The sequence below is a fragment of the Lepidothrix coronata genome, unplaced genomic scaffold (assembly GCF_001604755.1).
Source record: "Lepidothrix coronata isolate B3197 unplaced genomic scaffold, Lepidothrix_coronata-1.0 Scaffold195, whole genome shotgun sequence".
Lineage (NCBI taxonomy): Eukaryota > Metazoa > Chordata > Aves > Passeriformes > Pipridae > Lepidothrix > Lepidothrix coronata.
This window is the reverse complement of record NW_016690375.1, coordinates 194,163-208,590: the sequence shown is the minus strand read 5'-3', so window position 1 is coordinate 208,590 and position 14,428 is coordinate 194,163. Positions and strand designations below refer to the sequence as shown.

Here is a 14,428-nt window from a genome sequence, read left to right as displayed (position 1 = left end):
TAAGGTCTTAGAATCATAATGTTTGGGGTTGGAAGGGACCTGTAAAGGCCATCTAGTCCAACCTCCCTGCAATGAGTAGGGACACCTTCAACTACATGAGGTTAATCAGAGCCCCTTTCAACCTGATCCTGAACGTTTCCAGGGATGGAGCATCCACCACATCTCTGGGCAACCTGAGATTTTACCACCATGATTTTAAAAAATTTCTTACATATATCTAGTCTGAATCTACCTACTTTATCGTAATATGCCCTTGTAAAAAGTCCCTCTCTGGCTTTCTTATAAGCCCCCTGTTAGGTATTGGAAAGCTGGCGTAAGGTCTCCCTGGAATTGTCTCTTCTCCAGGCTGAACAACCCCCACTCTCTCAGCCTTTCCTCATAATAGAGATGTTACGTCCCTCTGATCATTTTTGTGGCCCTTCTCTGGACCAGCTTGAACAGATCCATGTCTTTCTTGTGCTAAGGACTCCAGAGGTGGAGGCAGCATTCTGGGTGGGGTCCCACCAGAGCAGAGAGGCAGAACCACCTCTTTTGACCTAGTGGTCATGTTTCTTTTGATGCAGCCCAGGACACGACTGGCTTTCTGGGTTGCAAGTGCCCATCGATGGGTCTTGTCCAGCCTCTCATCCACCAGCACCCCCAAGTCCTTCTCAGCGGGGCTGTTACCAGTGTGTTCATCCCTCAACCTGTATTGGTACCAGGGGTTGCCCTGATCCAGATGCAGCACCTTGCACTTGGCCTTGTTAAACCTCATGAGATTCCCATGGACCCACTTCTCAACCTTGTCCAGATCTCTCTGGATGGCATCCTGTTCTTCAGGTGTGTCCACGGGACACATGGGAATTATATAAGAAATGTGAGATGAATGTAATTGAAAAATCTTCCTGTAGAGCTATTCCTGCCTTTGGGCCTGAAAGATATCTGGTACTCACAGCTGCAGGAGATTCATCCTATCCAGATTCATCCCAGAAGTTGAAGAAGAATAGTGGCAAAGCTGGTGTTGTATGAGAACTGGTCGCACTATGAAGTTTTGGAGAACAACACAAGTACAGCATAAATATGTGTTCTATTCACTGAATAACTTGAAGGGTATTGCTATCTCAGCAGGAATTTCCACCTGATTCTCTGGGACAATTCAGGATGACCTAAACATTCTGGGAAAAGTAAGCGTCTCCAAACAAGGCGTGGTGTAATTCACTGTCATTGTTGTTACCATTAACTAACTTTGGTAGAGAGCTTACAGCTGTGTGTGTGTGTGGTTAGAAATCTCACTGAAATACCTAGTGGTTTTAAATGGAGTGAATGAATTATATTTATTTCAAGAGGTATCAGTGGCCAAATACCAATCCTGGTTAACTTTGGCAGATGTCTCATTCCATGGTTATTTTACTGAACAGAACTGGTCGAATCAGGTTGGTTAGCTGTCAGGCAAGAGCTGGCTAATGGTCTCCCTTTCTTAGTCATTCATGAAGCAGAGGTAGTGCTGATCAGTGGATACATTGACATGTAAGCTTTGTGCTGATAGTTAGCCAAAATGAGACTAGAGTGAGAAAGAAAGCAGCATTCCAGATTTCCCTGCATCACTCAGCCACGCTTAGATTTTTGAAAAGAAATGTGCCTTTTGCTATTCTGTGGAATATTTATATTGATATAGACAACTTGTAAATTGAAAGAGCCCTAGGGTGACAAGAAGCCCTTCAAAAAGTGATTTGGAGCTCTTTGTTTTGATGGACAATCCTAAGAATTCCATTTGTGTATCAAAAAAGTTTTTGAGTGAGATTTCTCTCTCCTCTAGAAGAGTAGTATGCTCATGCAGCATTAAAGCATATACAGCACATTCTTCTTTTTAACTACCTCATGGGTTTTTTTATGATAACCTTATGGAAATATCTTTATTATCCTTTCAATTGTAACATTTAAATGTAAACTCGCAGGTAGTTTCTTCCTAAAGTTGTGCATTTACACTTCATAATTACTTACTCAAATGGGTATGAATTGTCTAGTTATTTACATATTCATGCTTGGCTTGGGATATTGGGAGTTTTTCTTTTTCCTCCTTGATAACATGAGTGATGTACTCAGATTTCTGAGGATGACCTGTGCCAAGGATCTGTGTCTTTACATCATGTTGATTCATATGCACAGGGCTCTCCAGACTCATCTTGGTGTGGAGCGGTCCCTGTTCTTCAAAAACAGAGAAAGGTTAGTCACCACACCATGTCAGATCTTTAGAATACATGGTGTGTTTATCTTTGATCTTTGAACCCAGGAACTCCCTATACCTCACAGGAAGATGAAACATCTCTGTGATGCACGCAGTCACTTATGAAGAATCTTGGTGGTGGTATTGTGTGGGATGATGCCACCTTGACTGGTCAGCTTGTGCCTCTAGGGGAAAGGTTTTCTTGCACTTTCTTCAACACTCATCATGACGTATGTTTATAGCGGTCATAAAACTGACTAGTCTCTATTAAGACTGCAAACGCAGTTTCTTGCATCTGAACTTTGAAACAACAAAACTTGAAAACCAAATGCAGGATATAATGTCTAATATTTCCCTGTGGGTTTTCTGCTCTTTGTGTTTTGATTATCCTTTATTGTGCCGGTCCCTTTGATTGTCAGTAGCACCTGATACTATTTTACTTGTATTTAGCTGGAATGAAGGTGTATTTGAAATTACAGAGTAGGACATTTCAGCAGAGCCTATGCTTTCAGTGGCCAGAGCCTGTAGTTATAATGTAACAGCCCACAATATACTTGGTTCAGGCTAAGTCTGATCTCTGTCAAATATAGTTTGGGATTAAGCTACAACAAAAAATTTTAAGGAAACAAAAATCAAATTATTTTTCTTCAACAAAAACATCCCTATTCTCTAGGGTTGTCCTTGGATTTATTTGTGTCATCTTCCAAAGTGAAGCTTTTCATGTATTTACAAAGATGTATAGATTACTGTTCAGCAGACTGTAGTGGTTAGATTGTGCCTGGGACAAAGTGCTGCTTTGACTGATGCCACACCAGATAAGGCATCTCAGTATGCAGCAATTCATACATTCAGTTCATTTGCTGGATAGATAAGATTGTCAAAGGGGAAATTAGAAAATCTCTAGAGTGGTTGAAGTTGAAGGGACCTCTGATGGTGATCTTGTCCAAACCTCCTGCTCAAACTCATCTAGAGCAAGTTACACAGGGCTGTGTCCAGATGGATTTTGGATATTTCCTCAGATGGAGACTCCTCCAAAACCTCCCTGGCCAGTCTGTGCCAGTACTTTGCCACCCTCACAGTGAAAAAGTTTCCTGATGTTCAGAGGGAACCTCCTGTGTTCCAATTTGTGCCCATTGCCTGCTGTCATGACACTGGGCACCACTGAAAAGACTCTTGGCTCCATTGTATTTACACACTCTCTTCTCTCTTCTATCATCTAGCAGCTAAATGTGCTTATCTTCCCAGAATCATCTTGAAAATGCTTAACCTATAGCATTTTTGTCCTCACTTTGTAAGGTAATGTTCTCAAGCTTAATTGCATGAAACTTATGCATGTGCATGAACAAAGAAGTCTGCCAAAAAATTTTCTGTTGAGAGCTCCACCACTCAAAAAAGCATTTAAGCTGCCTCTCACAGTAGTTCTTTAATCTCCTTTGTAAGGAATTCAACTTACAGAAGTTTTTGCCTACCCACAGGCATATCTTCATCTCAGTGGCACCGCAGCGAAGTGCTGCTGTTATGGTAGTTGTGAAGATGACTTTTTCACAGGGTCAGTAAAAACTGTGGAAGGAGATAGCAAACATTGTTCCTCCCTATTGTTGATAAGGATGGAAGACACAATACTTAAACAAAAGTGTTTATTTAACTTTTAATGCATATGAGTTCAAGGAATATTTTTTTCTACATAGAATCATGGAAAATCTTGAGTTGGAAGGGACCCATAAGGTTCATTGTGTCCAACTCCCTGCTCCTCACTGTATTTTGGTACTGATGCAACTGAAAGCAGTTTTATACAGAAAGTAAGTCTATGTAAATTCAATTCAGGTATAAGTTGCTATTACTTGCAGACTATATGGCTAAAGAAATAACTACAGTGCTATGATGTTGTTTTCCAAAGCTATCAAAATACTAGTTTATAGACCATCAGGAACAGCAGATGGACAACATCGGTTCCTTCCACTTCTTGGGGATTTTCAAATGCCCTAAAAAACGCAGTGGTAATCCTAAATGTGAACGTGATCTTTCAAACAGAATTTTCTTGCAGAACTTGTATGTGATTAGCATGCCTTTTATTGTAAGTGCCTGCATGCAAGTGATCTTTTACTGCCAGAAAATGAGAATTGAAGACTGAACAAATTTTTTTTTTCTTTTAGAGCACGAGAATAATAAATAGATTTTTTTATAGAATTCCCTAGTACAAGGATCTTCTGTAAATCATGTGTAAAGTGTGAAGTTCATGAACAATTTGCGCAGAAGGATTCTGATAATGCTGTTCAGCAGATGTTGCCTGTTTGCTAGCACTTCTTCTTTTGTAAGGCAGATTCTGCAGTACCTGGTAGCAAAATTATTAGCTTTGTTAATTGTGTTCTTGAAATCAGGATGCACGTGGTAGGGTAGGGGTGGAAAAGCTGGTGTCCTTCTGTTTTCCAGGCTTCAATGACTGTTGTTATATGTACTACATTGTAGAAGTTGTCTGCTTTGCTTACACCCACATGTGCTCTGTAAAGTAATGATGGAACAATGTGTAGGATATGTTCTAGTTTAGAGGTTTGTGCTTATGTACAGTCACCATTTTTGTTACTCTGGTGAAGAGCTTTTGTGATGTGCGTGACATCAGCTCTAGTGGCTCATGGTGAAGTAGCACCAAAAGGCTATGGTAAGAGGTGATCTGCTAGAGGATAGGAAGGCTCTGCAGAGGGATCTGGACAGGCTGGATGGGTGGGCCAAGACCAGTTGTATGATGTTCAAAAGGGCAAAGTGCCGGGTCCTGCACGTAGATCACAACAACCCCAGGCAATGCTACAGGCTGGCAAAGAATGGCTGGAAAGCTGTCCAGCAGAAAAGGACTTGGGCTGCTGATCAACAGCCACTAAACATGAGCCAGCAGGTGGCCAAGAAGGCCAGTGGCATCCTGGCTTGTATTAGAAATAGTGTGGCCAGCAGGACCAGGGCAGTGACTGTCCCCTTGTACTTTGTACTGAGGCAACACCTCAAATGCTGTGTCCAGTTCTTGGCCCCTCACTACAAAAAAGACATTGAGGTGCTGGAGCAAGTCCAGTGAAGGGCAGCGGAGCTGGTGAAGGGTCTGGAGTTCAAGTCTTATGAGGAGCGGCTCAGGGAGCTGGGGATATTTAGACTGGAGAAAAGGAGGCTGAGGTGAGATCTTTACAACTATCTGGATGGAGGTTATAGTGAGGTGGGGATTGGTCTCTTCTCTCCAGTAACAAGCAATAGGATAAGAGGAAGTGGCCTTGAGTTGTGCCACTGGAGGTTTCAGTTGGATATTAGGAAAAATTTCTTCACTGCAAGGGTTATCAAGCATTGGAACAGGCTACCCTGGGAAGTGATTAAATCACCATCCCTGGAGATATTTAAAAGATGTGTAGATGTGGCGGACTTGGCAGTGTTAAAGTAATGGTTGGACTGATGATCTTACAGGTCTTTCCCAACCTAAACAATTCTATGATTCTATGTCCCTGTGCAAGCATCGCAGACAACAGTCATCTCCAGCTGCAGCAAAGCTAAAATGGCTGACTGCAAGTTTCAGTGGCAAAAAAAGGGCTTAACAGCCCCTTCCATCAGAATTCAGTGAGTCAGTGCCTCCAGATCCCAGGCCCTGATGCCTCCTGTTGCACTTCTTTCCTGTAATGCTCCCTGTCTCCCCTCCTCCCTGTAGACATGGTCTTCCCCTTTTAAATCACATCACTGCTGCCGTTCTGTAGCAGCTGAGAGGCACGGCCTGGTGTCCATGTGACATGTGGCCAGTTCCCGTGATGCCAACAGCCAGAGACTGCTGCAGGTGTTGGGCTAACAGAGTATTGCTGTATGACTGGAAGCCAGCAGTGGTACAAAGGTAAGATCCTGACTTTGGGCAAAATGCCCATTGATGTCAGTGAAGGCGGGATCTTGCCAAGAGCATGTGGTCCAGAGGCTGAAGCTGGAAAGCTCTCTCAACATATCTGTCTGGTTTCCCTTTGCTGCTGATACACATTTTATTTTTCATTTTATTCTCTTCAGAGCTCAGTAAGAAGCAGCTTTCTGTCCTGTGAAACTTTTCAACACACACAAAGCATTTGAAAACAACTGTGAGTGGAACAAAGCACTAGGAACAGAAGTATAATAAAAATTTTACAAAGAATCTTAGGGTAAGCCAGGTACAAAAAGGGTTTAGGAGTACAGGAATTCCAATTTACTGTCCAACATATTTGTAATAACTACAGCAGACAGCAGAACTGGTAAACAAATGGATAATTAAAGTCATTAGGAGCCATCAGCATTATTTCTGGCAAATTCTCACAATTCAAAAACAAGGGAAAGATTGTCTGTCGCCATATCTAAAATAGAAGGGTGTGTTTTTTTAATTTTAAACAATGTGTAACAATGTTGTGAAACTCCCAGCCATTGGATCTTGCAAAGGCTAAAAACAGAAGTGAACACAAGAGAAAACTGAATTTAATCACAAAGGTTAGGTTCAATGTTTGCTGATAAAATACAGTGAACCAGGTGCAATGGCCAAGTCAAGGAAAGGTCCTGTACCACAGAATTCCAAATCTGGGGCAGTGCATGAAGGACAGACCCCTGAACATGCTCCTCTTCTCCCCTAGGCATTTTTTATCTGCCACTGATCCTGGACAGCTGTCTGATGAAGTACTCTGTATGCTTCCCTGATGGGTCAGAGCAAGAGCCCTGGCCTTATCGTAGATGGATTCGATGATGCTTAGAAACTTTGCTTGTATTTAGAGAGCTCAGTTTCCAACTCTGTGTTCTGTCTGCCTCAGCAAAGAGCACCAATCCAGAATATTTTCATCCTTCTTGAGAAATTTTTTTCCAGGGCATGTGTTGATATCAATTGCCGTTAAAAAGGGTGTGAAGGGGGTTGAGAAGAGGTATATAACTGCTTTTACCATCTCCAGTCATATCAAGAAGCAAATTCAATGCAAACTTTTTTAATCTCTCTCTCGTGATGCAGAAAATAAGTATTTATTTAACTTAACCTTTCTTTTCTTAATGTCACTCTTGCCCCTGCTCTTTCAATAGACACACCTTTAGTTTTCTTTCAATAGCCTTTATCAAGCAGAATGTTTGATTTATATGTATATTATAATATTGTTTTGCACCTTGTCTTATTCTTTGCTGCTTGTGCACTGGTACAGAATGTCTTTCTGTTACAGATTATCTGAAAAGGCTGCTCTGGCCTTTCTTCCTTTCACATTTCTCTCCTTGCTTCCTTAGATGACCAAGTCCACAGTGGAACGATCCAACCAAATGTGCCTAGTGCCACAACCGGGCCGGTCAGATGGAATACCTCGGGTCAGCCTCCAATTAACAGATAGTGGTTCACGTGGGAAGGAGATGGACTTAACAGATGAAGTCTCCTTCACTAACAGTGATGTGTTTTTCTCCAGGTTAGTGTTCCTTTTTTGTCTTTGTGTTTGTCTCCTTGTTTGTTTTGTAACTGCACCTCCAGCTCTGGGCTTTTTGAACACTTACAAAATATACTGGGGTCTAAGTCAAATTAATGTGCCTATTGCTGTTCGATCTACACACTCCAGTGCCAGCTGTGTGCTTTGGTTTGCCTTTCCAACATTAAATGTCAAGCTTTTGAAGGTAGGATGCTTGGTGAAGGAGTGCAGATGGACAGGACTGATCTATGATCAGGCACTAGAAATTACAATGAGCACAAGATGTAACTGCAATGTCAGGTGTCTCCTCTGAGTAATCAAGCGTATTTGATCTGCCCAGGTTAAGTGTTAACAGATGGCTGACTTCATTCTCACTCTCAGTCCAAAAGGAAGGGGTTTTAGGGGGTTTTCTCTTTCTGGCAAGAACAACGCTAGTACTACTATTGTTCAGACAAGACAGAATAAAGAATATATAGAGAATATCTGTAAGATTATCTGTCTGAATTAATCTATGAGAGTCTATTGGTTTAAAGAATCTACAAAGGTATCTATCTTAAAAGAGTATTTTGAGTTTTGATTGCTGGCACATTGTTGATTAGGTGAACAGGTAATGTGCAGTTTGCTTTCTTGTAAAGTCCTTCCCTGAACATCAGGCTGAACCAGGATCTTTTTGTTCTTCTCAGGATATTAAATTGAGTCTGTCATTCTCTCTCCTCTTGTGTCTAGCACAGCACATGGGGGATTCAGGTTACTGTGGGAAATTGCAGTGTGCTACTGAAATAAGGAGTTGGCCTAATGTGGGAAATGATGCTATTTTACATGTCATGAAACACAACACCGCAGTGTCTCAGCACACCAATAGAAACACAAAGCAGAGGCAGTGCTGCCAGACACATAACTGACTTCACTGTGTTAGCAGGAGATGTGTGCTATTCTCAGCACTAGCACTCAATTTACAAGTTAGCAAATCATGCGTTGACACCAGATTTTGATTTGTAGTGATGATGGTGAAGCCCTTGCAGACACATGTGCTCTCTAAGTTCTAGCTGCATTAGCTGTGTATTTACTCTCCCTGAACTTCCCCCAAAGCTCCTGCAGCCAGAACACATCATGTTTGTTTACGTGGCTTCATTAATCCAGCTCCTTTTGACTGAGATGAGTTGGGAAACAATTACCAGAGCAGGTCATCTGGCAAAACTGATAAGGCAGTATAGTTCTGCCAGCTAAACAAGGCCAGGCAGGTGGGGCTGGGTCAGAAGCTACAGCCTCTTGTGTTGGTATGCTGGAGCTTGGCAGAGAGTGTGCCCCTGCCTGTATTCTGCTGTGTGTTGCAGGGTGTAAGGGGAAATGAAGTGCTCCATGGCTGAAACAAAGGACTGCAGAGTCTTGTGTCTGGGAAGGTGTGTACTGACTGATGTACTTCATGAGGTACCCCAAAAACTGCTGTTCTCTTAGGAGAACATTCCCCAAAAGGTGTCATTATTTGCTGTAGGAATTCATACTTTCTTGTCAATGTGTAATTGCTTAGAAGAGTACAAATATGGAACAGTTGGGCCGATACCGGCACAGGACATTAAGCACCAAATGAGATATGTTTGTAATTAGGCAGAATCTTAATCTTTGTGCGTAGGCCTTGGAGTGAAAGATGTCTGCATCTCTAATTTTATCTGGAAAATTAATAAACTGTAGAAATTAATTCTCTTGTAATCCCATTTTGTTCAAGAATGCCCTAGTTTTCTGTCCTCTATCACACTTCTGTACTTATTTACCTAATTGAGTTGAATATCCACAGCGCTCTTTGTGTCCGGTACTTTTGTGTCTGTGATCTGCTGCTGCTGGAGGAAGAGCAGGTAGTGCTTGTTGTTTCTTACCCAGCTTCAGGATGGCAGGTTGTTGGGCAGGACGGGATGGAGACAAGGCCTTGGAACACCCCTAAGAGGAAAAGCAGAGAGACATAACACATGTGAAGTGTCTGTGCAACAGGCAGAAACCCCTATTCCCTGGCATTAATGTAGTGCTCTGATATATCAGGAGTATTTTTAAACGTGCTTTTGGCAGCCTTGGGTCACTCTTGTGTAATTTAAGTCCACAATGAGGTATTACCTGATTTTATTTCAGTGCAAGGCTATTATTAGGAGTTTCCACCTTTTTCGGCAGAAGGACTCTGGCATCTGACCTAGATTATAAAGTGCTTTGCAAACACACTGCTATTCTTGTTGGGATGTTTTGTGTCCCAAGGTAGTAATAGTTCTTAAATAAATGTTATCATTAATTATATGTAATTATCAGGTATGTTTTAGTGAAATTGCTTGCTCTATCTGCTCAGCTGTGATATGATCTTTGGTAGAAAAGAATAAAGGTTGTTCTTGGCAGTGATAATTATTTGCTGCTTCATGAAAACAACTGGTTTGTTCCCTTTCCATGCTCAGATACCATGATATGGGTGGATTAGAAGAGGATGAAGGGTTACACACAACAGTAGATGCAGAACTCCATCTTTAGCAGCTTCACAAGTGTTTAAAAGTGAAGAAATAACCACACACACGAAGCTTATAAGGCCCCCTCTAGCAAGGACTGCAATCTTCAGTCTTTAATAAATTTTCAATCAGTTTCATTTGGCACTGGAACAGAGGCCTTCAGGGAGAAAATGAGAGACTTCTGGTTGATTAGTAATTTTTAATACTATTTGACATACCTCTTAGTATGTGTCTTCATACAGTTTTCCTTAAAATGAAGATTTGTATATTAAGTAGCAACTACGGTTGTGACTGTGTCTTCTAGATTAACTTACCTTTTTTTTTTAAATATTGAAAGTCATGTTATGCCTCCTTACAGGTATGTTATTCCTCATTGCAGGATTTTTTTTAAGGTGCTGATGTCATTTGAAATAAACAATGTATCAGTTGCAGTCAAAACGTTGCAGAGCATAAATTCTGTATCACCCTCTGTTCTCAACAGTTATCCTAAGAAAATGTTATTTGTAAAGTTGATACATTCTTTTTTTCTAACCAAAATAGGTGGATTAACTCTATGTACCCCAAATCCCCAGTAGCACTTAATGCATGTGTTCTTTTGAAAACTGCCTCATTTATCATCATTGTGTGCAAGGACAAACTGCTAATTATGCAGTAGCATAAAAGCACACCTGTAATGCACCTCTCGATTAAATCCAAAACCAGTGGAGAATGAAAGGAAGCGGCAGGAGAGGAGAGACTGGTCCTCTGAAAGAAGGATGGAAGTCTTTAGGCAATATGCAGCCTGTTACATACTTCTGTGAGTCTCATCTTGTTTTTGCAAGAGCTCCTGTGCAGAGCTTCAGAGCAGGGCAGCCAAACCTCCAGACCCTGGGAACCACACACATACTTTTATCTTTACCTGGTTGAGAACCACAAGACTCACACTGCAGACCTCAGGAGCTGGGGAAGGCAGCAGCTTTGGAACTAGGGTGTGGGCTGGAGGGAATGGGGCTCCCTGGGGCATTATCAGACCTTCAGTGAGAAGATATTAGAGTGGGCTTGCGGCTCTGTGAACCTCAGAGTCCCTGTTTGGGTCCCTCTTTCTTTCTACTATCTACAAGGAAAAGTCCGCTTAAAACTGGTTCAGAAGGGCATACACAATTGTGGTAGGAACTGGTGTGATTTTGGATGTGTTTAGAGGTACTAAAACTTCAAATAACTGCTTAAATCACAGATTCAAATGGATTTTACTTTAGGGGTAGGATATGTTATGATTTAAGTGGATACAAAGGTAGGAGGGCCTCTTGCAAGCAATGCTCTCAGCCTTTCGTGCTAAACTTCATATACAATCACAATCCTGGAACTTTTGCCCAGGAAAGGGCACTGCAATTTGCTTTACTGTTGTGTATGTCTGTTCTAGCACTTGCTGGAGCTGCATCTCTCTGCAATCCTGGTACTGTTTTGAAGGAGGAACCCTCAGTGGGAGAGCACGCTGCTGTTTGAAGTGCTGTAAGCTCTGTGCATGGAAATATCGACTAAAGGAGTGGGGCTGGGCACCCGTCCTTGCTAGTAGTGGTCGGGGGCTGAGGAATGGGTGTGTGTATGGCAGCCAGACTGTGAAAAACATTCTGCAGTTCCTGAGAGCCAAAGCTTAGAGCAACCACAGCAGTTGTTCAGTAAGCCAGCCATTGCCTTCTGTATTTTGTAGCCTTGCCTTTGTGTGCCAAAGATCATAAATTCCTGTTTGTGACTGCCATCACAGCTGCAATGAGATCTGCCAGCACAGATACCCCGTGCTGGCTTTCTAACACGTGCATGTTCTCAAGGAGAAGGTTTGTTTACATCAACCTTTTGTTCACAAAGATCCTTATATCTGACCTATGTCCTGAAAATAAAGGCATCACGTGCCTAGTAGCATAGTAACCTCCCTAAATTAAGGGGTGGGTTAATGTACCCTGCTATGCCCTCTTCTTAATGACATTGCATATTTTCACTGTTAGTTGTTGAGGTATGAAAACACATATATTTGTACACTGAGAAGTTTGTGCTTACTGTAAATGCTTTCCCTGTTTGTTGGCTTTCCTTTTAGCAGCTGCGGTTTAAAACTTACCATTATTCTCTGGCACATGCTAAGAACTTGGGTGCCTATTGCCAGAACAAATCAAACAGGGGGGCTAGTGTTGTTTGCTTAGCTGACTATTTTTGTTTAGGTTTGGGGTTTTTTTGTTTTTGAAGTCTGTCGTGCCAGTACATTCAGTCCCTATCCAAAGTAATAATTTGCCTTACCACTCAGGAGTCTGGCTGCCAGGTTTACATAAGGGATTGCAGCCAGGCAGCTGGCAGGGCTGCCCTCCAACAGCCATGGATTCTTCAAGAAAACGTTTCAGGAAAGGGGTAAAGGTCTGGAATGAGGCTGGTGGAGTGAGCGCAGTTGCTTTCTGCATCATTCAGCGTGCAGCACCTCTGGCAGGCCCTGCTCTGAGCCCTCAGAGAGGACTTTTTATGTAAGGTGTTGTTGCTGTTTGTCCCTTTGTCTCTTTAGGTTGTGTTGAGTTAGTTTTTCCAAGCTGACTCATTTAACTTTGAGAGTACATTTGTCTCCACCCTTCTATGCAATCAATTCCCTTCTTTCTTGCATTGTGGAATGCTGGCAGCAGGAACTGCCTTACATAATGAGTTGTTAAGAAAAGCATTCAGTTTTCTAAAAACATAGACACAAACCCGTGTGATTTATGTGTCTCTCCAAAGCAGGTGACTGTGAATGGCAAATCAGGGTGTGGTCTGAGCTCTTTCTGGGTTCTTCTACCATCTATAGCCAAGGTGTAATGACAGTCACAGAAACATGTAATTATGTAGATTTTTCTCATGCAAGTCACCTAGGTGGATTTCAGTGTATTTTTCTAAGCATTTGCCCTCTCTCTTCCACCCTGCACAGGTTAATCCTTTAAATTAGGCTTTGTCCATTACACTATTGTAACCTTCGTGTATACTTCTATGCATCCTATCTTTGCCTCTCCTTGCAAGATTTACATGGTGACAAATTATGGCTTGTGGGATGGAGAACATTTTGAGTCTGATGCCCTGACCTGTGCCACAGAAGTAGAGGTTCATCTTGGAAGCAACAGGAATCAGATATGAAACAAAGATCTGGTGACTGTTAGAGGTAGAAAGCATATATGCACTTTACTGTCATAATGTGGATATGGAAACAGAAGTTCTGCTTTCAGTCCATTAGCCAAGTATATTAGCTTTTTCTGTTTCCTGGGACAGCATCCAGCAGCCTTAGAAATCAGAAAGGGACTAAAGTTAAGTTCCCAGTAATTGAGTAATAGAGCTGAAAAAAAAAACTACTCCCTTTCTGTACGTCAAGCATTGCCCTTTCAGTTAGAAAGATTCTTTATCTTTCCATCTTCATTTCTTCTTTTGTATCTGCTTTTGCTGTGAGGAGAAAGTCCCTACATCTCATGAGGCCAGTGGCTATCTGATACCAGCTGGGCCAGATAATAGTTTTTGCTGAGAATATCAAGTGCAAATATCTGTATTATTTTGAAGTCATTTTTAAACAAAGGGATCAGTGACTTCTCATTGGAAAACATACAGTGAAGAATTTAAACCAGCCTTGGAAATCTTTGTGGTTTTAATATCTGTGTTTACAAAAACCAAGATACCCATCACTAACCTGTCTTACTAGCAACTAGGGAAGAGGCAGAGCCTCTGCACTGTAATTTGACTTATTTTTACTGCAGTAAGTAGTTCCTTCTCCCATAACTTCCTTAGCCTGTCTCCCGAAGTGCCTGGTGCATTGTTCAGATGAGGAGGTTCAGCGTAGTGTGCCTTGTTTCCGGTAGCTTTGCAGAGCAAGCAGTTTTTTACCACCTGAAGCTGTGAGGTTCTCCTTCCTCTTCGCTTCCCAGAGGGGACCTGGCCCTGTGTCCTTCAGGAAGATCAGTGGGCAGAGGTCACCGGGTTCTCAGTCAGGCTTGTTTGCTGCTGCAATTTCCCGGTTCAGGCTGAAAGAGCTGTGCATTTGGACATTGTGTTCAGCACGTTGCAGCGTAGGCTGATGGAGTTCAGCTGTGACTTCCCATGTCACACATGTATATTTTTAATCAAAGTAGTCAGCTGGCTGTCTAATAAGAAAAGGCTGAGGATGGCATGGCAGGGTTGTTATTCACTGCTCTTGCTTGCATCGGTTTGTCTCTGAGTTCTCATTTTATCTGTTGTGAGGAGTGTGATCCCAACCCAACCAGCAAAGCTGGGTGCAGGAAGAAGCCCTAGGACTGACCTGAGAGGGCTGTAATCCTTTCAAATGTAGTCAGGTTTTAATAGATCTGGTCAGAATTGCCTTTTCGCCAGGATCTCCCTTG

The 14,428-nt window shown here is 42.1% G+C and overlaps 1 protein-coding gene across 7 annotated transcripts in view; it reads left to right on the top strand.

Annotated features, from left to right (window-relative positions):
* The window catches only part of FAM13A (family with sequence similarity 13 member A), a 166,750-nt gene that overhangs the window by 84,931 nt on the left and 67,391 nt on the right, over positions 1-14,428 (top strand). For all 7 annotated transcript variants that reach the window (XM_017831702.1, XM_017831706.1, XM_017831705.1 and 4 more), the window contains one exon: positions 7,436-7,608. In XM_017831702.1, the coding sequence (XP_017687191.1) occupies positions 7,436-7,608 (173 nt within the window). The remainder of the gene's footprint in view (positions 1-7,435; positions 7,609-14,428) is intronic.